This window comes from Elephas maximus, chromosome 13, assembly GCF_024166365.1.
Source record: "Elephas maximus indicus isolate mEleMax1 chromosome 13, mEleMax1 primary haplotype, whole genome shotgun sequence".
Taxonomy (NCBI): domain Eukaryota; kingdom Metazoa; phylum Chordata; class Mammalia; order Proboscidea; family Elephantidae; genus Elephas; species Elephas maximus.
In genome coordinates, this window is record NC_064831.1 from 46851693 (window position 1) to 46876971 (window position 25279).

At 40.5% G+C, this 25279-nt stretch overlaps 1 protein-coding gene across 11 annotated transcripts in view; it reads right to left on the reverse strand.

Annotated features, from left to right (window-relative positions):
* The window catches only part of ZNF280D (zinc finger protein 280D), a 116688-nt gene extending 92688 nt beyond the window's left edge, over positions 1 to 24000 (reverse strand). For 2 of the 11 annotated variants that reach the window (XM_049905190.1, XM_049905202.1), the window contains exons 1-4: positions 23870 to 23999; positions 2490 to 2567; positions 1303 to 1346; positions 1119 to 1187 (exon numbers count right to left, since the gene is read on the reverse strand). In XM_049905190.1, coding sequence (XP_049761147.1) covers positions 1119 to 1146 — 28 coding nt within the window. In that variant the 5' untranslated portion in view covers positions 1147 to 1187; positions 1303 to 1346; positions 2490 to 2567; positions 23870 to 23999. Of the gene's footprint in view, positions 1 to 1118; positions 1188 to 1302; positions 1347 to 2476; positions 3032 to 23869 lie in introns of those variants that run through there. The other 9 variants (XM_049905194.1, XM_049905195.1, XM_049905192.1 and 6 more) reach the window with 9 other exon arrangements.
* Positions 24001 to 25279: the final 1279 nt, after the last annotated feature.

A 25279-nucleotide genomic window follows, 5' to 3' on the forward strand; every position in this document is an offset into this window, starting at 1 on the left:
AAAAAAAAAATGCTTTAGCAAAAGAGAGATAAACTAAGAATAAAGAGCAAAAGGTGAAAAATATAATAGAATCTATGATATAACTACAATGTCTACCTAACAGAAACGCTGGTAGCGTACTGGTTAAGTGCTATGGCTGCTAACCAAAGGGTCAGCAGTTCGAATTCACCAGGCGCTCCTTGGAAACTCTATGGGGCAGTTCTACTCTGTCCTATAGGGTTGCTATGAGTCAGAATCGACTCAATGGCACTGGGTTTGGTTTTTTGGTTTTGGGTCTACCTAACAGAAGTGTTACATAAATTCAAGAAAATGAGATATAAAGTTTCTAACTTCAAGAGATATCCAACAAAATATTAGGTCCCTGCCCCTCTTGGTTCCATTATAACTTCCTCAACAAACCATCAGCCCTTACTTCTCTTAGAACTCTGAACTGCACTGACAGTTCATGCCATGAAACTCATGATTTAACATATATGATTTCAAGCTTCTCACTATGTCTTAATTTTATATGTCCAACTCCGAATTAAGCTTCTTGAGAGTGAAGAACAAATTAAGCTCCCTGAGAGTGTATTTCTCCTACGTATAGTAGTCTATTGGCTATGAGAGGGCACATATGATCATCTATGAGCTAGGAAACTAGGCAAAGTAACGTAATGCCTAATCTTTTTAAATTAGGGAGTCCCACCTATACTAATGATGAAAGTATTGTTTATAACCAGTTAGTATACAAAGATCTTCCTCCTTCTTTTTTAACAGGGCACTTTCACTGTCCATATAATCAGGAAAACATTATTTTTTCTGAAAGGCAAATAATAGCATACAACACATGATTTCATTTAGAAATAACTTTTTTTGTCTATGCATAGAAAAAATTATGTGATTATGTATATCAAACTGATAACAGTAGTTACCTCTGGGAATAGGGAACACCTCATTTTTACTTGACTAGTTTTTTTATAGTATATTATTGTATTCTACTATAAGCATTTGTCGCTTTAATAATTTTAGGTGTTTCTGTTTTTAATGAAATGTGCACACCTCTTATCCTTTCTCCTGAAGTAAAGTTTATCAATACAAAAGCCACACACACTAATACCAGTCCTGACAGCAACACTTACTTTTTGGTTGAAAAGGGTTGTCGCCCATCAAGTTGCAGAGCTGATTTTCTGAAAATTGTCACCTAAGTGCTGACACATGACACTAGTCAATTTTATGAGACACTTTAAGTAACACCAAATATTGAAGCGTGAAGCTCGAGATTCACAAATTCTTGGATTTAATTTTGATCTACATTAAACTCACCATGTAACTCCAGACAAGTAGCAAGTTATGTCTCAGTTTTCTTCCTATAAAATAAAGATACTTAGAGTGAATTTTTTTAAACTAAATTAAATTTAAACTTCTATTATGTAAAAGCATAATTTTTAAATTGGATATGTTTGATAAATACATATAACTCACTTTCCATAACTGGTTCATTTCTGAATGAACCCACATTTACAAATTATAATGGTGACTGTGTTAAGCATTTACTAATTAAAGAAACCACACTTGTCCATCAGTTTGTCATACTGTGGTGGCTTGCGTGTTGCTGTGGTGCTAGAAGCTATGCCGGCCATCTTTCAAATACCAGCAGGGTGACCCACGCAGGGTGACCCATGGTAGACATGTTTCAGTGGAGCTTCAAGGCTAAGACAGACTAGGAAGAAGGGCCTAGTGGTCTACTTCTGAAAAATATGGCCAGTGAAAACCTTATGAATACCAGTGGAAATTGTCTGCTATAGTGTCAGAAGATGAACCCTTCAGGTTGGAGGGCACTCAAATATGACTGGGGAGAGCTGCCTCCTCAAAGTAGAGACAACCTCAATGACGTGGATGGAGTCAAACTTTCAGGACCTTCATTTGCTAATGTGGCATGACTCAAAATGAGAAGAAACAGCTGCAAACATCCACTAATAATTGGAACGTAGAATGTACAAAGTATGAATCTAGAAAAACTGGACGTCATCAAAAATGAAACGGGATATATAAACATGAATATCCTAGCCATTGAGCTGAAATGGACTGATATTGGTCTTTTTTAATTGGACAATCATATGGTCTACTACGCCAGGAATGACAAATTGAAGAGTAATGGCATTGCACTCACCATCAAAAAGAACATTTCAAGATCTATCCTAAAGCACGACAGTGTCAGTAATAGGCAAATATCCATATGCCTACAAAGAAGACCAGTTAATACGACTGTTTTCAAATTTACGCATCAACCACTAATGGCAAAGATGAAGAAACTTAAAGATTTCAGCCAACTTCTACAGCCTGAAATTGATCAAACATGCAATCAAGGTGCTTTGATAATTATTGGTGACTGGAATGCAAAAGGTGGAAACAAGGAGGATCTGTAGTTGGAAAATATGGCCTTGGGTAACAGATGCTGGAGATCGCCTGATAAAATTTTGCAACACCAACAACTTACTCATTGCAAATACCTTTTTTCAGCAACATAAACAGCCACTATACACTTGGACCTCGCAGGATGGAACACACAGGAATCAAATCGACTACGTCTGTGTAAAGAGACGATGGAGATACTCAGTATCATTAGCCAGAACTAGGCCAGGGGCCAACCTCAGAACAGAACATCAATTGCTTATATTCAAGTTCAAGCTACAGGTGAAGAAAATCAAAAGAAGCCCGTGAAAGCCGAAGTATGACCTTGAGTATATCCCACCTGAATTTAGAGATAATCTTAAGAATAGTTCAGTGGTTGGCACATAGTAACCACTCTATCACACTAGAATTTATGTACTGTCAGTTGAGCATTTAGAAATCATTTTGTTATATAAGATCTTCATTACAGTAGTATTTCTCATGATGAAATTTTAGCTTTCTAAATACACCTTCTGGAACGACCTGTCATATCTATTCTGCCATATTTACACGTTTTAAAAAGGGCATTTATAAACTAGTTAAAAACAAAAAACTTTAAGCCCTCATAAAAAACACACTACACATACCTATAATTTATCAACAGTTAAGTTATATGCTACTAAGCTCATAGAATAAAACAAGTACCCAATTCAAAAGTACCAAGTATAAAAATTAACATTTTAATAAAGTGTCTTATAGCACTTCCATTAAGAAAAAGCACATTTTCTTTCTGCGTGAATTCTAGTATTTCAAATTTCTATAAAACCTTTTTTTTTTTTTTTTAATGAGTACAGGTAAGTAGAACAGAAAAGTGAATGTGAAGAATACGGTGAATGGTTAAACTCATAAAAGTATTCAACGAAATAATCCAAGAAACCACATTACAAAGTTTATCTGTTTTTGTTTTTTTCTCATCATAAATATGTTTAAACTGGGGGTTGCATTCCTAACCAAGAAGCTGGCAACACCAAAACCAGATATGAACAACTTAACATAAAAAACTCAAAACAAGAAATTAATCATTCTGAATAGTGAAAATATATACTTGATATAAGTATGGAATATGAAAATAAAGCTCAACTAGCTTGTAAGGGTGCCCTTACATTAATGCACTGGCTATAAGAAACATTAAACATTTAACAATTTTGCTTCTATTCTTAGGAAACTTTTCAGTGGATACTGAACAGGGGGACACTGTAATACTGTTCAGAAAATTTTGATCTGTCACTTTTTTCCTCTCACAAATTTCCCTAAAGCAGGAATTTGGGCATTCAAATTATTCCATGGACCTTAAAGCTTTGGTTTGTTCTACTTCATCGTACCCACAATTCTTCAGTCTTTACCACTAAATGTCATACTAAAATGAAAGCCCGTAATTTCAGAATTCTAATTCCAAATGACGAGAACCTGAAGGATTCAAAGTGGATTCTTAACTATGAGTAACAACCTAATATTTTCAACTTTGGTTTTGTGATTCCCTCAAAAATTTCTGACTATCTCAAGGAGTTATTATGAAATCTATTCAATCTTAAAAGTAATTTTTGAAGAAAAGAAGCGATGTTTAAAACTCCATACTGATACCACCTTAGTATCTGTCACCTCTATTCCATTAGAAAATTAACTGTTAACAGCATTAGAAAAGCAAAGAACAATGATGCCTACTTTGGCACTGTGAGACAAATCACACAAATAGCAACCTAAAATCATAAGCAACAAACCAATATATAACTGAAAGACAGACCCATAGCTAAAATTTGATTTCATAAAATTCAAGTATTTAAACATGAAATTTTATAAAGAAATCACAATTTTTATTTATAATCATTAAATTAAATTAAAATTTTAAATCAATATATTCTTCTTTTATACCTCTTAATTACTTTCTTAAATGTTTAGTGTTAGAAATCTCGAATTTGTCTTTTCGGGAATCATTCCAGTTGTTCCTATTAAAAACCACAGTCTTACTCTTGAAAAGAACCACACAAACAGCACTGTCAGAAACATTCCAACCACACAAACAGCACTGTCAGAAACATCTGACCACCAGAGGCTAATATATTCAGACAAAACAGAATCTTAAGAAACCTTAGAAGATATCTCATCAAATTTCACCCAATTTCTCAAAGACTGTAATTTTAAGTAGACTACTGCCTCTAATAATGGTCACTCCAAGAAAAGGACCTACAGAAGGAAGACTATGAACTAGAGGAGGAACCGGACTGCAGGAGGATTGCCTCCTTGGCCATGAGACCAGAAGAACTGGATGGTGCCTGGCTACCATTACTGAACATTCTGATCAAGGAGTCAATAGCTAGATCCTGATCAAAAGGAATAAAATTGTGAAACGGAATTTTAAATATTTATGGAATCCAGACTTTTTGGATCCATGGAGATTGGAGGAAGCCCCAAATCTAATGCCCCAAGATAATCTTTAAACCTTAACCCAAAACTACTCTCTGAAGTCATCTTCAAACCACAGTTTAGCTCAATTAGTAAAGAATTTTTTACTTGAGCACTGAGCTCTTTTAAAGAATTATCTATATGAGATCAAACTGACAACAGTAAATCCACAGCATAGATGAGAAGTTTAGGGGGAAGTGCGTCTAAGTTAATGCTAGCGAAATAATCTGGGAATAGAAAGAATGGTCACACAATGTGAAGGATGTAACCAATGTCACTGAATTGTATATGCAAAAATTATTGAATGGGTATATGTTCTGTGATATTTTCACCAAAAATACTTATTTTAAAAAAATATGGATACACAGTTTTTATTTTTTAGATAAAATAGAAAATGTCCTTTAAAAATATCTACATACTTATAGTATAGATACAGAAATCTTAACAGTGAACAGGCTAACAGAAATGAAAAACGGTTGAGACTCAGCCTTGAAAAAAGTTGCTTACAAAGAAGATTAGAACTAGGGTAGGGAAAATCCTGGTCCTGGGAGAGGCTTCCCTGCCTATTTCCAAACATAAGGCTCAAACAGCAATTAAGCCAGCTTCCCGTGACTGCCCTCTAACTTATACAAAAAACTTCTCTGAAGGCAGCATTCTCTGAAAACATACAGGCAAAATCCAGATGGATTCCTTAAAGCCAAAGCAAATCTCCAAGTCAGTAAGCTCAATCAGGATTTTCCAAAGACAATAAAATACTTTATAATATAAACAAGACTTTAAAAAATAATATGCTTAATCATTTTATATCTAATTAAACCAGTATCTGCAAGGCATACCCCTCAATACCGCATAAAACCAAAAAAAAAAAAAAAAAACCAAACCCATTGCCACTGAGTTGATTCTGACTCATAGCAACCCTATAGGACAGAGTAGAACTGCCCCATTGAGTTTCCAGGGAGCACCTGGTAGATTCAAACTGCTGACCTTTAAGTTTAGCAGCCGTAGTGCTTACCCACTACGTTACCATGGAACACTGCATAGGATATGAAAAAGTCCCTATCTCAAGAAGCTATCAATCTAACAGAGGAATTATGATAAGAAAAAAAAAAAATTTTTTTTTTTTAAATAAATACACAAAACAGTACACAGTAACTATAATAATAAAAATTATAAGTGCCACTGCAGAGGCTCTTGATAAGATGTCCATGGGTGCGAGGGAGTAAATCACAGAAATGAGAAATGTGCAAAACTTTGTGTATATTTGCATGCTTTCGGCGGGGGGGGGCGGGGGAGGAGATAGTGCATCAAGTTCTCATAAAGGTCTACGAACCAAAAAGTTTAAGAACAACCTCTAGTTAAGAGATTTGGAGAAAAACAATCTAAAGGAAACTTACGAAATGCCCCATCGTGGAAGAAACACATGCATTAGTCCATAAAATGTACAAAAAAGCGTGTGTAGTAAAAAGTAAGAACCCTTGTTCCTCCCTGCAGTGCAATGGGTTTCTCGTATATATGGCTTTTTTCCATCTTGGGTTTATACTCTGCCAAAAACGATTGGTTGGGCTGCAGTCTGCACTGTGATTAGTGTACTTTACATACCTTGCAGGGATTTGCTATGCAAATAGTGGCTTGACAATTCACCCAACAGGACTGAGTGACTTGCAGGGGCTGGTCAATTTACTACGCAAATAGTGGTGGATAAAACCACCCAAAAGGATCAAATGACTTACGGCTATTGGTCAATTTGTGGTCCTGCTAGGAGGGCCATGCCTTGAAATTGACAGGGAGCTTGTGTACATAAGCAGCCAACTCCACAGAGTTTAGAAGCAAGGAGAGAGAGAGAGGAGGAGGAGGGAACCTCCTAAAAAAGCTACAATACAGGTCAAGAGCTATAACACTGAAATTTGTGCGAGACAGAAATGGCGGCAAGCATAGCAGATCCCAGCGCAGAGAAACAGAGGCAGCAGTACAACTGGGACGGGCAGACAGCTGCGGTGAGCTTGCCAGCCCATGGACAGACAGCTTAGTGCCTTCATGCACGAGGCTTACTAGCAGTGCAGAGTGCCTCTAGGCACTTGGTGGTGGAGTCAAAAGAGCTATAACACTTGCCCAAGCAGGGCAGAGGCCTAGAGGGGCCTGGCAGCAGAGGCCTGGAGGGGCCTGGCAGCAGAATTCTAGAGGAGCCTAGAGGCAGAAGCTCAGGAGATCCCGTGCAGGGGTCTTCCTGCCAGCAACACAAGGCCCACCAAGGCCCAGAGGCAGAGCAGAAGCCTGGGAGCTATGCAGGAACCCCCAGCAGCATGGTGATAGCTGAAGGCAGAGAGGCGGGCAGGGCCAAGGATAGAGGCATGTGGCCAAGAAGAGAGGTGTGTATGGCCAAGGAGGGTACATGTGCAGCTGTGAAGAGCCAAGAGAGCTGTCACAGTTACTGCATCCTCTCTCCTGAGTTGTATCCTGTTATTTTGACGTTGATCGTGATCCTGAGTTGTAGCCTGTTACTTTCAAGTTGATTCTGATCTGGAGTTGTAGCCTGTTACTTTCTAATAGCCACTTAACTATAAACACAGTTCATGAGTTCTGTGAGACACTGCAGCAAATTACCAAATCCAATGGGGGAAGGAAGAGTGCTAGGGTGGGGGAGTGGTTAGTGTCAGAGACGATGGAGTAGTACAGCAGAAGTTGGAAACCTGGGATACCTTTAACCTGAGCCTCACAGGAAGCAGCTTTGTGCTGATTCTAACTAATGAAATTATTCGTTTACCTCCCCTGTCACACTCCTAACCCCACTCACCAGAGTTTGATATGTGAGGCAATGAATTATAAGTGATCAGAGATACAAATGGGATTATAATTAAGGCATAAGAAGAACATTCCAAGGAAAAGTATGACTTAACGGACAATACTTTAAGCAATGATTTGGATAAAGACCATACTGTGTGCAGATTAAACTTATAGATGAGTAGAAAGTATAATCCATAGTAGACAAAAGAATGAGGCTTTGAGTCTAGAAATAAACCCATGCATCTATGACCAACTGATTTTCAACAAGGGTGCCAAGTCAATTCAATGGAGAAAGAAGAGTCTATTTCATAAACAGTGCTGGGAATTTGGATTTCCACATGCAAAATAATGAAGCAGGAACCATGCTTCACACCACATACAAAAACTAACTCAAAATGGATCAAGGACATAAATGTCGGAACTAAAACCAGAAAACCCTTAGAAGAAAAGAGGGGTATTGCTTCAGGGCCTAGTTTTTAACAGTGGATTCTTACCACTAACAATGGATTCTTCACCAAAAACACAAACAGCAAAGACAAAATAAATAAATGGGACCTCATAAAAATTAAAGACTTCTGTTCAACAAAATGAAGAAACAACCTACAGACCGGGAGAAATTTTGGGGGGGCCACATATTAGGTACGGTTTTGATATCCAAAATAAAGAAAGAATTCCTACACCTTAATAACAAAAAGACAAACAGCCCAATTGAAAAATGAGCAAAAGATCTGAACAGTCATTTTACCAAAGAGGATATACAAATGGCCAACAAGCACATGAAGAGATGCTCAGTGCCAGTAGTCGTTTGTTGTTATGTGCCATCGAGTCAATTCAGATTCATAGCGACCCTACAGGATAGAGAAGAACTGCCCCATAGGGTTTCCAAGGCTGTAGTCTTCATGGAAGCAGGCTGCCACATCTTTCTCCAGCAGAACTGCTGGTGGGTTCAAACCACCAACCCTTCCATTAGTAGCCATGTGCTTAACCTGGTGCTACCAGGGCTCCTTCATCAGTCATTACTAAAAAAAACAAACCCAGTCGCTGTCAATTCTGACCCATACCAACAGGGAGGTCCAAATCACAACTACAATGATGTGATTCAAAAAGGTCACTTTCAGGGTCCCCTATACAACCCATTCAATCCTAATTATCACAGGCATATCTACCTAATGTTGTTGTTAGCTACCAACAACTAATCCCCAACTCACGGCAACCCCATGCACAATCAAACAAAACATTGCCTAGTCCTGCAACTTCCCTATGATAGATTGCTAACCACACCACAGTGGGTTTTTGCTGGCTGATTTTTTGGAAGTAGATCGCCAGGTCTTCCTTCCTAGTCCACCTTAGTCTTCAGGCTCCACTGAAACACATTCAGCATCAAAGCAACATACAAGCCCCTACTGATAGACAGGTGATGGCTGCACATGAGAAGCACTGGTGAAAAACTGAACCCAGGTCCTCCACATGGAAGGCAAGAATTCTACCACTGACCCACCAACGTCCCTCTATATCAACAAGGTATGTAAATTTTTACCTAGACAGAAAGATAAGGGAGATTTTTTAAACTATTTTTGTTTAAAAAATTGTCTTAAATGAAAATGTTGAATTATAAATTTTCATTTCGGAATTATGAATAAAATATTTTGGTAATCAATCTACCATATTGCTCCAAATATTTTCAAGTACAATGTAATAAAGAAGCAGTTGGGCTGAAGCTCAACAGTGAGGATGAAATTCTCAGGTTTACTCAACACGTAAATTCCTGAAGAAAAGTTCCCCTTGCTGGGACAATTGCATTTCCAACTGAAAAGGAAAGAAGCTGAACTCACATCTCACAGCATATAAGAAAACTCAAAATGTACCAAGAATGTAATGTAAGAACTAAAACCATTAAACTCCTAGAGAAAAATATGAAATTACTGCTTCGGGACATAGCTTTTAACAATGGATTCTTAGATATTACATCAAAAGCACTAGCAACAAAAGACAAAATAGATAAACACGACTTCATCAAAATAAAAAAACTTGTTCAACAAATAATTTTAACAATAAACTGAGGAAACAACCTACAGACTGGGTAAAAAAATGTAGGAACCATATATTGGATAAGAGTTTAATATCCAGAATATATAAAAAAAACTCCTAAAATTAACAACAAAAACATAATTCAATCAAAAAAAAAAAAAAAGGCAAAGGATATGAATAGACATTTCACCAAAAAAGAAATATAAATGGCCAAGAGCATGTGAATAGATGCTCAACATCATTAGCCACTGTTGTAATTAGGCGCTGTCAAGTTGGTCATGACTCATCATGACCCTACGTACCACAGAACGAAACACTGCCCGATCCTGCCCCACGCTCACGATCGTTATGCTTGAGCCCACTGTTGCAGCCACTGTGTCAATCCATCTTCTTGAGGGTCTTCCTCTTTTCTGCTGACCCTGTACTTTACCAAACAAACATCATGTCCTTCTCCAGGGACCGATCCCTTCTGACATGTCCAAAGTATGTAAGACGTAGTCTCACCATCCTTGCTTCTAAGGAGCATTCTGGTTTTAATTCTTCCAAGACAGATCTGTTCGTTCTTTTGGCAGTCCATCGTATATTCAATATTCTTCACCAACACAATTCAAAAGTGTCAATTCTCTGGTCTTCTTATTCATTGTCCTGCTTTCACATGCCTATGATGCAACTGAAAATACCACGGCGTGGGTCAGGCCCACCTTAGTCCTCAAGGTGACATCTCTGCTTTTCAACACTTTAAAGAGGTCCTTTGCAGCAGATTTGCCCAAAGCAATGCATCTTTTCATTTCTGGACTGTTACTGCCATGGATGTTGATTGTGGATTCAAGTAAAATGAAATCTTTGGCAACTTCAATCTTTTCTCCGTTTATATTGATGTTTCTTACCGGTCCAGTTGTAGATTTTGGTTTTCTTTATGTTGAGGTGTAATCCATACTGAAGGCTGTGGTCTTTCATCTTCATCAGTAAGTGCTTCAAGTCCTCTTCACTTTGAGTGAGCAAGATTGTGCCACCTGCATATCGCAGGTGGTTAGTGAGTCTCCCTCCAATCCTGATGCCCTATTCTTCTTCATATAGTCCAGCTTCTTGGATTATTTTGCTCAGCATACAGATTGAATAGGTACAGTGAAAGGATACAACCCTGACGCACACCTTTCCTGATTTTAAACCACACAATATGCCCTTATTCTGTCTGAACAACTGCCTCTTGATCTGTGTACAGGTTCCTCATGAGCACAATTAAGCAGTCTGAGAAGAATTAACATTCTTCGTAATGTTATCCATAATTTGTTATGATCCACACAGTCGAATGCCTTAGCATAGTCGATAAAACACAGGTAAACATCCTTCTGGCATTCTCTGCTTTCAGCCAGGATCCATCTGACGCTGGCAAGGATAATCCTGTTTTCACGTCCTCTTCTGAATCCGACCTGAGCTTCTGGCAGTTCCTTCCCTGTTGATATACTGCTGCAGCGGCTTTTGAAAGATCTTCAGCAAAATCTTGCTTGCGTGTGATAATAACGAAATTGTTTGATAAGTTCCGCAGTAGGTTGGATCACCTTTCTTGGGAAGAGGCATAAATATGGATCTCCTTCAGTCGGTTGGCCAGGTAGCTTGACTTCCAAATTTCTTGGCATAGACAAGTAAGCACTTCCAGCACTGCATCTGTTTGCTGAAACATCTCAACTGATATTCCGACAATTCCTGGAGCCTTGTTTTTTCACCAATGCCTTCAGTGCAGCTTGGACTTCTTCCTTTAGTACATATGCTAACTTCTGAAATGGCTGAATGTCAACCAATTCTTTTCGGCATAGTGACTCTGTGTATTCCTCCATCTTCTCTTGATGCTTCCTTCATTAATACTGTCCCCGTAGAATCCTTCACTACTGCAACTCAAGGCTTTAATTTTTTCTTCAGTTCTTTCAGCTTGAGAAATGCAAAGCACGTTCGTCCCTTTTGGTTTTCTATCTCCAGCTCTTTGAACGGCATTATAATATCTTACTTTGTCTTCTCAGGCGGCCCTTTGAAATCTTCTGTTCAGTTCTTTTACTTCATCACTTATTCCTTTTGGTTTAGCTGCTTGATGTTCAAGGTCAAGTTTCAAGTCTCTTCTGACATCCATTTTGGTCTTTTTTTTTTTTCTTTCCTGTCTTTTTAATGACCTCTTGCTTTCTTCATGTATGATGTCCCTGATGTCATTCCACAACTTGTCTGGTCTTCAGTCATTAGTGTTCAACACATCGAATCTATTCTTGAAATGGTCTCTAAATTCAGGCGGCATATACTCAAGGTCGTACTTTGGCTCCCGTAGACTCGTTCTGATTTTCTTCAGTTTCAACTTGAATTTGCATAGGAGTAATTAATGGTCTGTTCTACAGTCGACCCCGGCCTTGTTCTGACTGAAGATATTGGGGTTTTCTATCGTCTCTTTCCACAGATGTAGTTGATTTGATTCCTGTGCATTCCATCTGGCCAGATCCATGTGTATAGTCACTGTTTACGTTGGCGAAAAAAGGTATTTCCAACGAAGAAGTCGTTCGTCTTGCAAAATTCTATCATTCAACCTCCGGCATTGTTTTTATCACCAAGGCCATATTTTCCAACTACCAATCCTCCTCCTTTGTTTCCAACTTTCTCATTCCAATCATCAGTAATTATCAATGCATCCTGATTGCATGTTCGATCAATTTCAGACTGCAAAGGTTGGTAAAAACTTTCAATTTCTTCATCTTTTGCTTTAGCGGTTGGTACATAAATCTGAGTAATAGTCGTATTAACTGGTCTTCCTTGTAGATGTATAGATATTATCCTATCATTGACAGTGTTGTACTTCAGGAGAGGTCTTGAATTGTTCTTTTTGATGATGAATGCAACGCCATTCCTCTCCAAGTTGTCATTCCTGGCACAGCAGATCATACAAACTGATTCAAAATGGCCAATACCAGTCCATTTCAGCTCACTGATGCCTAGGATTATCGATGTTTATGTGTTCCATCTCATTTTTGGTGATTTACAATTTTCCTAGATTCATACTTTGTACATTCCACATTCTAATTATTAATGGATGTCTGCAGCTGTTTCTTCTCATTTTGAGTTGTGCCCCATCAGCAAATGAAGATCCCAAAAGTATGACTCCATCTGTCATTAAGGTCAGCTACCTCTACTTTGGGGAAGCAGTTCTTCCCCAGTCGTCTTTTGAGTGCCTTCCAGCCTGGGCGGGGGCAGGGGGGCTCATCTTCTGGCACTATATCAGACAATGTTCCACTCCTATTCATAAGGTTTCCACTGGCTAATTCTTTTCAGAAGTAGACTGCAGGGTCCTTCTTCCTAGTCTGTCTTAGTCCGGAAACTCAGCTGAAACCTGTCCACCATGGGTGGCCCTACTGGTATCTGAATACCAGTAGCATAGCTTCCAGCATCACAGCAACACACAAGCTCCCACAGTATGACAAACTGACAGACACGTAGGGGTCCATTAGCCACTGGGGAGATGCAAATCAAAACCACAACAAGATACGACTTCACCCCCACTTTGACAGCCATGATCAAAAAAGCAGAAAACAATAAATATTGACAAGAATGTGGAGAAATTGAAAACCTTATCCAATGAAAAACAATATATCCCCCGTGAAAACAGTTCGGCAGTTCCTCAAAAAGTTAAACAGAGAACTACATATGACCCAGCAATTCCACTCCTAAGTATACACCCAAGACATTTCAAAGCAGCAACATAAACAGACATGAGTACACCAATGTTCTTTGCAGCACTATTGACAATTACCAGAAGGTGGAAACAACTTAAATGTCCATCAACAGATGCCTGGATAAGTAAAATGTGGACTATGCCTACAATGGAGTTTTACTTGGCCATAAAGAGAAATGAAGTTCTGATACATGCTACAACTTGGATGAACCTTGGAAACATTATGCTGAGTGAAGTTAATCACAAAAGGACAAATATTCCATGACTTCATTACATGAAATATCTAGAAGAAAATGTATAGAAACCAAAGTTTATTAGTGGTTACCAGAGTCAGGAGGGAATCACTGTTTAGGAAGCATTGATTTTCTGTTGTGGTGATGGAAAATGTGGCAAGAGATCTTGGTGATGGTTATGCAATATGATTAACGTAATTGATGTCACTAAATTAAAATAAAAAAAAAACTAAATTATACACGTGAAAAACATTAAATGGCAAACACTGAAATATTGTACTATATGTATTTTTACCACAATTAAAAAAAAGGAAACCTTTCTCTTCACAACAGTGTTTGGGGACTCTCTTTTTGTACGACCTTCCCGTTTCATCCGGAGCCTGGTGGTGCACTGGTTGAAGAGTTCAGCTGCTAACCAAAAGGCCGGCAGTTCGAATCCACCAGTCGCTCCTTGGAAGCCCTATGGGGCAGTTCTACTCTGTCTTACAGGGTCGCTAGGAGTTGGAATCAACTTGATGATAACAGGTTTGGGTTTTGGTTTCCCCTTTCATCCAACTAAAAGACCCTACTCCCTGTTGATACTAATCCAGGCTGTAACCATTTGCTCTAATTATTACCACTCCACCCCAGGAATTTTGTCAGTCAAAACTGTGCTGAGCACAGTAGGGCAGTGTCTTAGTTATCGAGTGCTGCTGTAATAGAAATACCACAAGTGGATGGCTTTAACAGAAAGAAATTTATTTTTTCACAGTCTAGGAGGCTAAAAGTCCAAATTTAGGGTGTCAGCTCCAGCGAAAGGTTCTCTTTCTCTGTTGACTCTGGGGAAAGGTCCTTGTCATCAACCTTCCCGTGGTCAAGGAACTTCCTCCATGCAGAGACCCCAGGTCCAAAGGATGCGCTATTCTCCTGGCTCTTGTTTCTTGGCGGTGAGGTCCCTGTATCTCTCTGCTCACTTCTTTTGTATCTCAAAAGAGATTGACTTAAAACCCAACCGAATCTTGTAGATGAGTCCTGCCTCGTTAACATAACTGCCTTTAATCCTGCCTCGTTAATATCATAGAGGTAGGATTTATAACACATAGGATAATCACATCAAATCACAAAATGGTGGAAGATCACACAATACTGGGAATCTTGGCCTAGCCAAGTTGCCGAATATTTTGGGAAGACACAATTCAATCCATGACAGGCAGCTACAACATTATCTACTTTACAGTATTCTGCTGAATGTAACCATCTGAAAATCCCAATAGCCAAGTCAAATTACCTTTTCTTTGTTTTCATTTTCCTTGCTCATCTTGTAGCTATTTTACCCATTTTTTTTTTAATATCCTTCTCCATAATTTTCTGTACTGCAATAGTCTGGCTCTCTATCCACCTGCTCCTTTTTAACTCTCTACAGATTTTACAGGTACTCTTCCTCCTTAAATAACGTAAAAACAAAATTTTCCATAAAGTTAGTGTCTCAGCCCTTACCTAATCGTTTCTAAAAGACGAGTATAATAAATTCCACAGCCTTAGCTGTCAGTTCGCAGTAGTAGTTTATAAAACCATCAAATATAACCTCCAACACTGACTTCTCAACTAAATTACAATCCCTCATCTCGTAACTGCTGAAAACTGCTCTCTGGATATCTTAGCTTCAATTCAACATTTCAAAACCTGAATGTACCTTCCCCCCAAATTAGTTCTATACTATTATTCATAAAAGCCAAAAAGTGGAAACAACCCCAATGTCCATCAGGTGATGGATAAATGTAGTACATCCATATAATGAATTATTTGGCAATTAAAAAAACAAAACTGATAACACGCTACAACATGAATGAACCTTGAAAACATTATCCTAAGTGAAAGAAATCAATCACATATTGCATAATACATATACTGTATCACACAATATGTATCACGTTACATTTACATGAAATGTCCGGAATAGGCAAAGCCATTGTTATGGGTTAAATTGTGCCCCGCCAAAACTATGTGTCAACTTGGTTAGGCCATGATTTCCAATATTGTGTGGCTGTCCTCCATTTTGTGCTTGTAATTTTATGTTGAGTAGATTAGGTGTCATTGTAACACCACCCTTACTCAGGTCACCTCCCTGATCCAAGGTAAAGGGAGTTTCCCTGGCATGTGGCCTGCACCACCTTCCATCTCTCAAGAGATAAAAGGAAAGTGAAGCAAGCAGAGAGTTGAGAACCTCATACCACCAAGAAAGCAGCACCAGGAGCAGATCAAGTCCTTTGGACACAGGGTCCTTGCGCCTGAGAAGCTCCTCGACCAGGGGAAGATTGAGGACAAGGACCTTCCTCCAGAGCCAACAGAGAGAGAAAGCCTTCCCCTGGAGCTGATGCCCTGAATTTGGACTTGTAACCTATTAAACTGAGAAAAAAATTTTGTCTTTGTTAAAGCCAGCCACTTTGGTATTTCTGCTATAGGAGCACTAGATGATTAAGACAGCCACTGAGACAGAAAGAAGATTACTGGTTGCCAGGAGCTGGGGAAAGGGGGCAATGTGGACAGACCGCTTAATGGGTACAGGGCTTACTTTGGGGGTAAAGAAAAAGTTCTGGAACTAGATACTGGTGATGGCTGCACAACATTGTGAACATACTAAACACCACCAAGTTGAGCAGTTTTAAAAGATCATCCTTCAGATCCTGGAGTTCTCTTCAATGTTTTCCTCTTTTACTCTTCATGTCTAGTCAACTCCCCAGTCCTATAGTCTTCTTTCAAAATACCTCCCACCACCACCCTGCCCTTTCCATTCACTCTGTACTTGTTCAGGGCCTTGGAACGTCACACCTATAGTAGTTAAGTTTACTTTGTAAGATTCCCCTCATACTCCATCTCTTCACATCCAGATCTCTCTGATTCCATCCATTCAATTTAGAGTCCTCAAATTAACAATTTCCTAAAATAATGCTTTCACTATTTTATCGTTTATCATTTCCAAACTATTCAACGATTCTCCACCAACCCAGGCAGAGTGAGGTTGTTATCCTAACACTAGAAGCTTCCAGAATGCAGTGAAATGCAGAATAAGCCAAATGGTCTAGGAGTTGGCACTTCCACTGGTGGTTGGTGCTCCCAGGTTGCAGGACTAGCACTGTGCTGCCTAGCCTAAGTAAAAGAGAACAGGAGATCCTAAGAGAGAAAGGCTGAGGCACAGGAAGGTCAAGGTAGCCTATCTTACAAAATGAACAGCCACTATCTGCTACCCAGTAAATACTACAATGAATGAAATTAGCTTTTTCTGAGACTGAATTTCCCCATCTACAATGGATAAATGATGATAATACCACCTACTTCAAAGGATTAATTATTCTGAGGATGAAATAATATATAACCTTGTGAATACACTTTAAAATTTCTAAAACACTACAAAAAAAGATTAGAAAGCCATCTCTTGTGCTGTAACTTCAGAAATGAACACGGATACTAACAATGGAGCATCAAAAAAGTAGTACAATTTTATCTTTTCCTATTCAGTAAAGTTGTGAGAATCTAATACTTATCCCCCCTCCACAAAGGAACTTAATAAAGCTATTTTCATACATCGTTTTGTTCAATGAGGGCCTTTCTAGCAACAGTCAGCAATTCTATATAGTTGAAAGTCAGACAATCTTAATGCTGCAACATAGAAAAAGTACAGTGAGTGAGCTAGAAAACATAGCAGGCTATTAAATAGGAATTGGGATATGCTTGAAACCCCCAGACCTCTCCTAAGGCCCCGCAAACTTTGCTTCTCAGACTTGACAAAGAAAACAATTACCCATAAAATAAGAAACCCACAGGTGTGCAGCCTCGAAGGAAAGAGCAAATTAGTTGCTAGACTAACAATCTTTGCTTTGCTTACTAACCCTGGACAAAATGCAAATCAACTGAAAGGCATTCAGGCAGTTGCAATGCTGAAGAAAGGCTGTCCCCCCCAGCCCCCCAAAAAAGTGTGTGGTTGATTAATCTCTAAGGATGGAATATTCACCCAGGGGTCCACAAACCTCGTACCTCCAAAAGGGTCAAGGCACAGAATTCAAAGAATTCTTGTTTTTGGATAGAAAAATGGTTACATTTTTATTTCCAGGAAATTCAATATTTCATTCCATTTTAAATGTAGGCAATAGGTCACAAAAGTATTTGCAGCACTTGTGACTTTGTTGCCAATAGAAATTACATATTTTTATATCACATTATAGTTGCTGGTGATCCAACAAAGTCATTGACATTCCTCACTACTTTCAAATCATGAGTTATTAGATCCACGAAATCTTGTTTAATACATTAATAAAGAAGTATGTACATTTCTACATCATAACGTTTGTTTTTTCTTGTATTTGGATAATTGTATTGCACTATAACTGGCCTGCTCTGTAATCCTAGGTATTTTTTTAATGCATTTAAAAAATATCATTATGAGACAGCCAGCGAGGTCCACAGCATAAAAAGTCTGCTGGGTTGCTAACCAAAATGTTGGCACTTCAAATCTACCAGTCACTCCTTGGAAACGCCACAGGGCAGTTCTACTCTGCCCTATAGAGTCACTATAAGTCTGAACCAACTTGACGGCAATGGGTTTGGTGTTTGGTTTAAGGCAATGCCTAGGCACCTACAACTACTCTCTAACAGATAGTGGACTGCGAGAGAGATGCGCTCCAAGAGGACTTCTCCCCAAAGCTCACCTCAGACTGGCCAAAAAGAATGTACAAGAGATAGTCTCTTAAACAACAGGAGAACCAGGAATTCTAGACTGACTGACAAAACAACCCAAACCACTGCTAGGGAAGAGAGTCCTTTCTATCTCCGTACAGGAGAATACAATAAATGCTAGAATTCTGTATGTTTTTTCCCTTCTCCCCTTTTCCAAATAGAATCTTTTAATTGGGTTTACCCTGATTTCCCTCCACTATTTTATAATGGATGTTAGCAGCTGATACCATATACGAAGAGCTTCATTCCAATGCAATCAAACAGAATGACCATTATCCAGAGAATCTGGACTTGGAGTTAGATTCAAGGGCTGGACCTGCTTTTAGGTTTTCTCTTCTAGGAAATTCTTAAGTGGATTTTTTAATTGAATATGGTAGACTTATGTTAGTATGCATATTGTCATGGATTGAACTGTGTCTCCCCAAAAATATGTATCAACTTGGTTAGGCCATGATTCCCAATATTGTGTGGTTGTCCTCCATTTTGTGCTTGTAATTTTATGTTGAGAGGATTAGGTGTCATTGTAACACCACCCTTACTCAGGTCACCTCCCTGATCCAAGGTAAAGGGAGTTTCCCTGGGGTGTGGCCTGCACCACCTTTTATCTCTCAAGAGATAAAGGAAAGGGAAGCAAGCAGAGAGTTGAGAACCTCATACCACCAAGAAAAGCAGCACCAGGAGCAGAGCGCATCCTTTAGACATGGGGACCCTGCACCTGAGAAGCTCTTCAACCAGGGGAAGATTGAGGACAAGGACTTTCCTCCAGAGCCAACAGAGAGAGAAAGCCTTCCCCTGGAGCTGATGCCCTGAATTTGGACTGGTAACCTATTAAGCTGTGAGCAAATAAATTTCTCTCTGTTAAAGCCATCCACTTGTGGTACTTCTGTTGTGGCAGCAGTAGATGGCCAAGATATATATCAATATACGTCAATCTCATCAGAACAGAGGTAGCAGTGATAAATGTATCTTTCTTTTGGTTGCCCAGCATCCTCTCTTCAGGTAACAGCACTCCAGTTTTCTGTTAGGGAACACTCCTTTCCTCACTCTCAGACCGTATGGCTTAAATGGGACTGGCCCAATTCCCTGGCTCGAAAGGTAGACAAATGAGCCAGGCTCACCCAACAGTACATTCCCTCTTCCTGGCCATAGTAATTGTATCAGGATGGGCAGTAACCCAGAAAGGTCAAATAAAAGTCAATTCTGAGACCTTTGCTGATATAATTAGAAAAAAGGTTCTCTCTTTCCACTGAGCTGGCAAGATATAAGCCCGGGAATGACGGAGTCACTATGTGGAGAAAAACTGCCTAAAAAAAGAAATAAACAAAGAGAAGAGCAAAACCACAAATTCTGGGTTAGAGAGGGTAGAAGGGTAGAGGGACTTTCAAGTCCTGGTGACATCTGAAGCTAGTCATCCTTGAAGCAAATTATCCACCAAGGCTTTTTAGCTAAGACAGCAAATAAATGTTCTTTCTTATCTAATCTATTTTAAACTAGGTTTATGGCACTTCCATCTAAGAATATCAATGGATTACCAGTATATTTCCTAAACCAGGTTCAACAGACCTTTTGGGGAGCCTGGGTATATTCTGGAGGATATGAGAGATCTCTGAAACAATATAATCTTGTATTCTTGTTTTAGTATCTATCCAAGTAATCTAACGTACACATACTCTGGCTCATTGGATGTACGTTACATAACTTAAAATGTTAAAAAAAAAAAAAAAAAGTCCAGTGGATCTAGATGGCAAACAGTGATGACTATTGTTCCTGGTATATTAAGGGTTAATAGAATTCTTAAAAGAAAATTGCAGAAGCGAATCAAATTTCTAAATATACATTTTTTATACAAAACACTGAGTAAATCAAGTTTTCTTGACTCATTACTTACAACAACTTGACTGAAAATTTTGAGTCCCTCTCTGAAGAACAGAAAAAACATTCAAGGTATACATCATATTTCTCACCTCTGAAAAGTTACTTTTGAAATAACAAAATAGGGTGTCAATATAAACGTCTAACTTGTTATCTGTCACTTAAAACTACAGATTACTTCTTATTTATACAAGTTGCTAGTCCATTTAAGTACATCCTCTGCCCAATTCATACAACAAAAGAAAAAATAAAAATCTTGGTATGGTTCTAAATGTTCTCTTGAATAAAGAAAACAAGCAGGAGAGAGGAGGCTAGAAAATTGCTCCTTTCCCATTACCCATCTCTCCCCTACTTAAAATAAAAAAAAAAAAGCCAATGCTAAGTAGTAAAATATTGGGCTGAAGAAGGATGGAACTGGATAGCCTAACTGGAGAGAATGAGTCGAAGTGGGGGCATTGAGATGTGCAGTCCTCCAGCACCAAATTACCTCATAACTTCTCTATTTATCATAGCTCACTACTACTACAAGTGCTCCAGGCAAACTTTCAAAGAAGCAGTCTTTCAGTCTGATGTCTCCTACTTTCTCCCTCCTCTCACCTGGCCACCCAAAGCTCTGATGCCAACTGGCAGCAGCAATACCAAGTTCCCTAAACTAGATAGGTTAGTCCTATCCTCCAAAACTGCCCCACATCCTCCTTCCTAAACCCCAAACACCCATTTCTAGAGGACCGCTCCCAACAATGTGTTTATCAGATTCTTATTGTTGTTAGTTACCATCAATTCTGATGACTCACGGCAAGCCCATGTGTGCAGAGTGGAAGATTATTGCAGGTAAATTCATACCAAGTACTAATGCCAAAATTACTGTTGTTACCTGTCACCGATTCCAACTCATAGCACCCTATATTGCAGAGTAGAACCGCCCCACTGGTTTTCCTAGGCAGAAATCTTTATAGGAGCAGATGGCCACGTCTTTTCTCCTGTGGAGCATCTGGTGGGTTCGAACCTCTGGCCTTTAGGTTAGAGAAGTACTTATCCATTGTACCACGTGGGGGTCCTAACACCAAAGTATCACCCCATAAACTACATAGTAATTGCAAAGGGAAACCCTTCCAATGGAAAGATAAGCCTGTTACCACCTCATTCAGGAGATGAAGCTTAAGATAGCTAATCAACCCAATTATGACTCCTAACAACCAGTCTGCAAGGCTGAAATCTTTATGAAAGCAGAATGCTACATCTTCCTCCCGAAAGGTCACTAATAGGACAACCCCATTTTATATGCCTCCCAATGCTGTATGCATCTGAGATACACAGTATGATCTATGAAGTATTCTTGCCAAAATATTAAACTGACTCTTCACAAGCCTTTAGACCTAACTCAAATTTATAGAAAATATATGGGATACAGGGAATGATTTAAATGCCATGAGGAAACCGTAAAATACAGTATGTGGTTTACTCCAAATGACCGGCCTGGTCTCTTCAAAAGGTCAATGCCAAAAAAAAAAAAAAAAAAAGATGGAACTGCTATAAATTAAAAAAACAAAAAACTAACATAAATGTAATGCATGGTTGGATCCTGGTTCCAAAAAATGATCAGAAAGAACATTTTTTGGGATAACTTTGGAAATGTGAATATACTATATAAATACATTAAATATTATGGAATGTTAACTTTCTTAGGTATAACAGTGTGATTATGTGAAAAAATATCTTTAATTTTATAAGATGCATACTGACGTACCTATAGTATTTGGGTGTGAATTGTCATGCTATCTGCAACTTACTTTAAATATGTTCAGCAAAAAGTGTTTGAATTACACAAAAAGACCAGACTTAACGGTCTGACCGAGGCTAGAAGGACCCCGGTGGTCATGGCCCCCAGGCCTGTTGGCCCAGGACAGGAGCCATTCCCGAAGCCAAGTCTTCAGACATAAATTGGACTGGACAATGGGTTGGAGAGGAATGCTGGTGAGGAGTGAGCTTCTTGGATCAGGTGGGCACTTGAGACTATGTTGGCATCTCCTGCCTGGAGGGGAGATGAGAGGGTGGAGGGGGTTAGAAGCTGGCGAAATGAACACGAAGAGAGTAGAGGGAGAGAGCAGGCTGTCTCATTAGGGGGAGAGTAATGGGGAGTATGTAGCAAGGTGTATATAAGCTTTTGTGTGAGAGACTGACTTGATTTGTAAACTTTCACTTACAGCACAATAAAAATTAAAAAAAAAAGTTTGAGTTAAATAGATAAAGCAAACGTAGCTGTTGAAACTAGGTGATATGTGTGTGTTGAAATGAGCTATTCAATTCAATATCCTTGAAAAAAATAACATGATATAATAAAAAGTTGTAAAGAAATGAACTCTTAAAAACAAAAACAAAAAAAAAAGAGGAATTGAACAGTTATTCCTTAAATGTTTTAGGTGAGCCTCTTTGTCCATTCTCCTCACCCACCTCTCACAAAAAACGGGACACACATAATGGACTGTGAGCAATGAATGAGAAGTCAGAAGACCAAGGTTCCAAAATTGGGTCTATCACTTCCTAGCCACAGGATCCCTGTAAGGTCTCCCTGAGCCTCTGTTTTCTCACCTTCGATACAGTTCTGTCAACACGACCACCTCAAAAAGAGCTGAGAGGTACAAATCAGGCGATAACGCACAATTTTAAAAGAATGATTACTAATGTCACAGCATCAACAAGAACACAGGGCCCTAATTCAATTTTATAAGCAAACCAGTGCCTTCACAGACTCAGAAAATCTCTGCTTAGAGATAATTTGAGTTGCCACAGTAATCCCCAAAACAGCCTACTTGAATTGTTGTTTAATAGCATGAAAGGCGTCAAATTCTTAAAACGCAGTCCAAACCTGAAAAAAACCAAATTTTTAGGTTCACGGAATTTTTTTAAAAATTAACAAATCTTTGCAAACAAAGAGAATCTCTTGAAGGTCTCCCGTGCTTGCAGGCGCTTCTTCACTTTTACCCCTTTCTAGCCGATTTCTCCTTAAAAGCATTAAAACTTGAGGTCAGTAGGGAGAGACCCCTTGCACCTCCAGAGCAATCAGAATGAGAGCGTTCCTCTCGTCTCATTGTGCGAAGCGTGCAAAGCTCCTGAGAACACCGTGTCCGGCCGCAGCTCCTCGGACAACGGCGGGATCGAAGGCAGAGCGGGGAATCCCTTCGACAAGAACAAGGGTATGCGAGCCGGGTGACGGTTGGGGACGGAGGGGCCCTGGGCCGCGAAGCCTCAAAGCTCGGAACCCCTGAGCTCCTCTCCCACGACTGAGAGACTCGAGGGCGGGCTGTTAGGAGCCGAGGGTGGGTCTCCGCCGAACATCAACACAAAACGCACACACATCAAAGGGAGCCGCCTCAGAGAGAAGTGCGACGCCCGGCTGCGACGACGGGTGTAAGGCCCGGAGGCCGGCAGGCGGGGGAGGTGAGGCGGGGTAGCGCGGCCCGATCCAGCCCCCGGGTCGCTGGCCGTCGCGCGGGGCCCCCTCCCCCGCCGGGGCTGGCGCAAGATGGCGGCCCGGCCCGGCCCGGCCCGGCGCGCAGCTGCCTCCCTGCCTTGCGCTCTGGGCGCTGCCGGCGACCCGCGCCGGCCTCAGGACCCCGGCCCGCCGCCCCCGAAGTGAGGCGGCGCCAGGCGCGCGGACTGCAGCGGCCTGCTGCAGCGCGGGGCGGCGGGCGGGCGGGCGGGGGGCGCTTACCGTGAGCAGAGCGACTCGGCCTGACTGGGCCCTGAGGAGGAGGAGAAAAAGGAGGAGCACGAGAACACTACACCGCTGCGGCGGCGGCGGCGGCGGCTCGCATCGCGGCGCAGCCACTGGACGGGGGAGGGGTGCCCGCGAAGCCGCCGCGCTGCCTCATGGGTAGAGTCCGGGCCAGCCTCTGTGGTCCGGGCTCCCTGTCTTCTCGCCGACCTGGCGGGCGGGCGGGCGGGCGGCATGTGCGCGGCCTCGCAGGGCCTCGAGGACGGCGCGGGCGGGCACGGGCCTGTTGGCCGCCGGCCTTGGGGAGTCCGCTTCCATCCGGGCTGCGCACCGAGTCTGACCGAGGAAACGTGAGTTCCGGGTTCTCTTCGTGTGTGACGGCTAGTTCTCCACAGGCTGGGAAAATAAAAAAGGGCAAGGAAGAGAGGCGCCATTCAAAGGAAATACTGTGCCTGAGGGGCGAAGACATGAACCAGATGTGTAAAATGAAGAAAGATTATTTTAATAATTAACTTTACGAAATACGTTTTAAACCTATGGCTTTGCTTGCATCTCCCTGTAATTCCTAATTCTGCTGTATGCATGCCTGCAATACTGTAATGACAAAAAACAGTAAGTGCATTTACGGGAAAAACACTTGCCAAGAAAGGCACTTCTTGAGTAAACATTTGTAGTCTGTCTGTAAAGAAAGTTTCTTCTCCAGCTGTGCTCTCAAGAAGCAAGGGAAATCTTGTTTTTTTTAAAAAAAAAAAAAACCCTTGCCGTAAGGTCGATCCCGACTCACACCGACCCTGTAGGGCAGAGTAGAGCTACCCCATAGGGTCCCAAGGAGCAGCTGGTGTATTCGAACTGCCCGCCTTTTGGTTGCAAGCCAAGCGCCTAACCACTGCACCACCAGGGCTCCAAAATCTTGTTTAGCTAGTTCCTTTTAAGGTAACATTCAGGCAGTCACCAAATCCTGGTAAATCTTTCCTACTTGAACTACTTTGTTCTTTCTCAACCAGATTTCATCCCAGCTTTTCTCAGGGGTTATCATTGCAGGAGCCCCTGGGTGGTACAAGGTTAACATTGGAGAGTTAAGGAAAAGGTTGGAATTTGAATCCACCCAGAGGCGCCCCAAGGAAAGCCCTGCGATCTACTTCCGGAAATTCAGCCATCGAAAACCATATGGAATACAGGTCAACTATGACACACGTGGGGTTGCCATGAGTTGGAATCTACTAGATAACAATTGGTTATTTTTGCAGTCCTCTCCATGTTGGTTAACACTCCCAGATTAATCTTCCCAAAATGCCACTTGGATCTCTCCTAAGAGCTGGAGTGGCTACAGGTAACCATGACCTACCCTTATTCTGACTGGGCTTGGGATATGGTTCAACTTGCTTAACCTTTTTTGCTGGCCCTGAA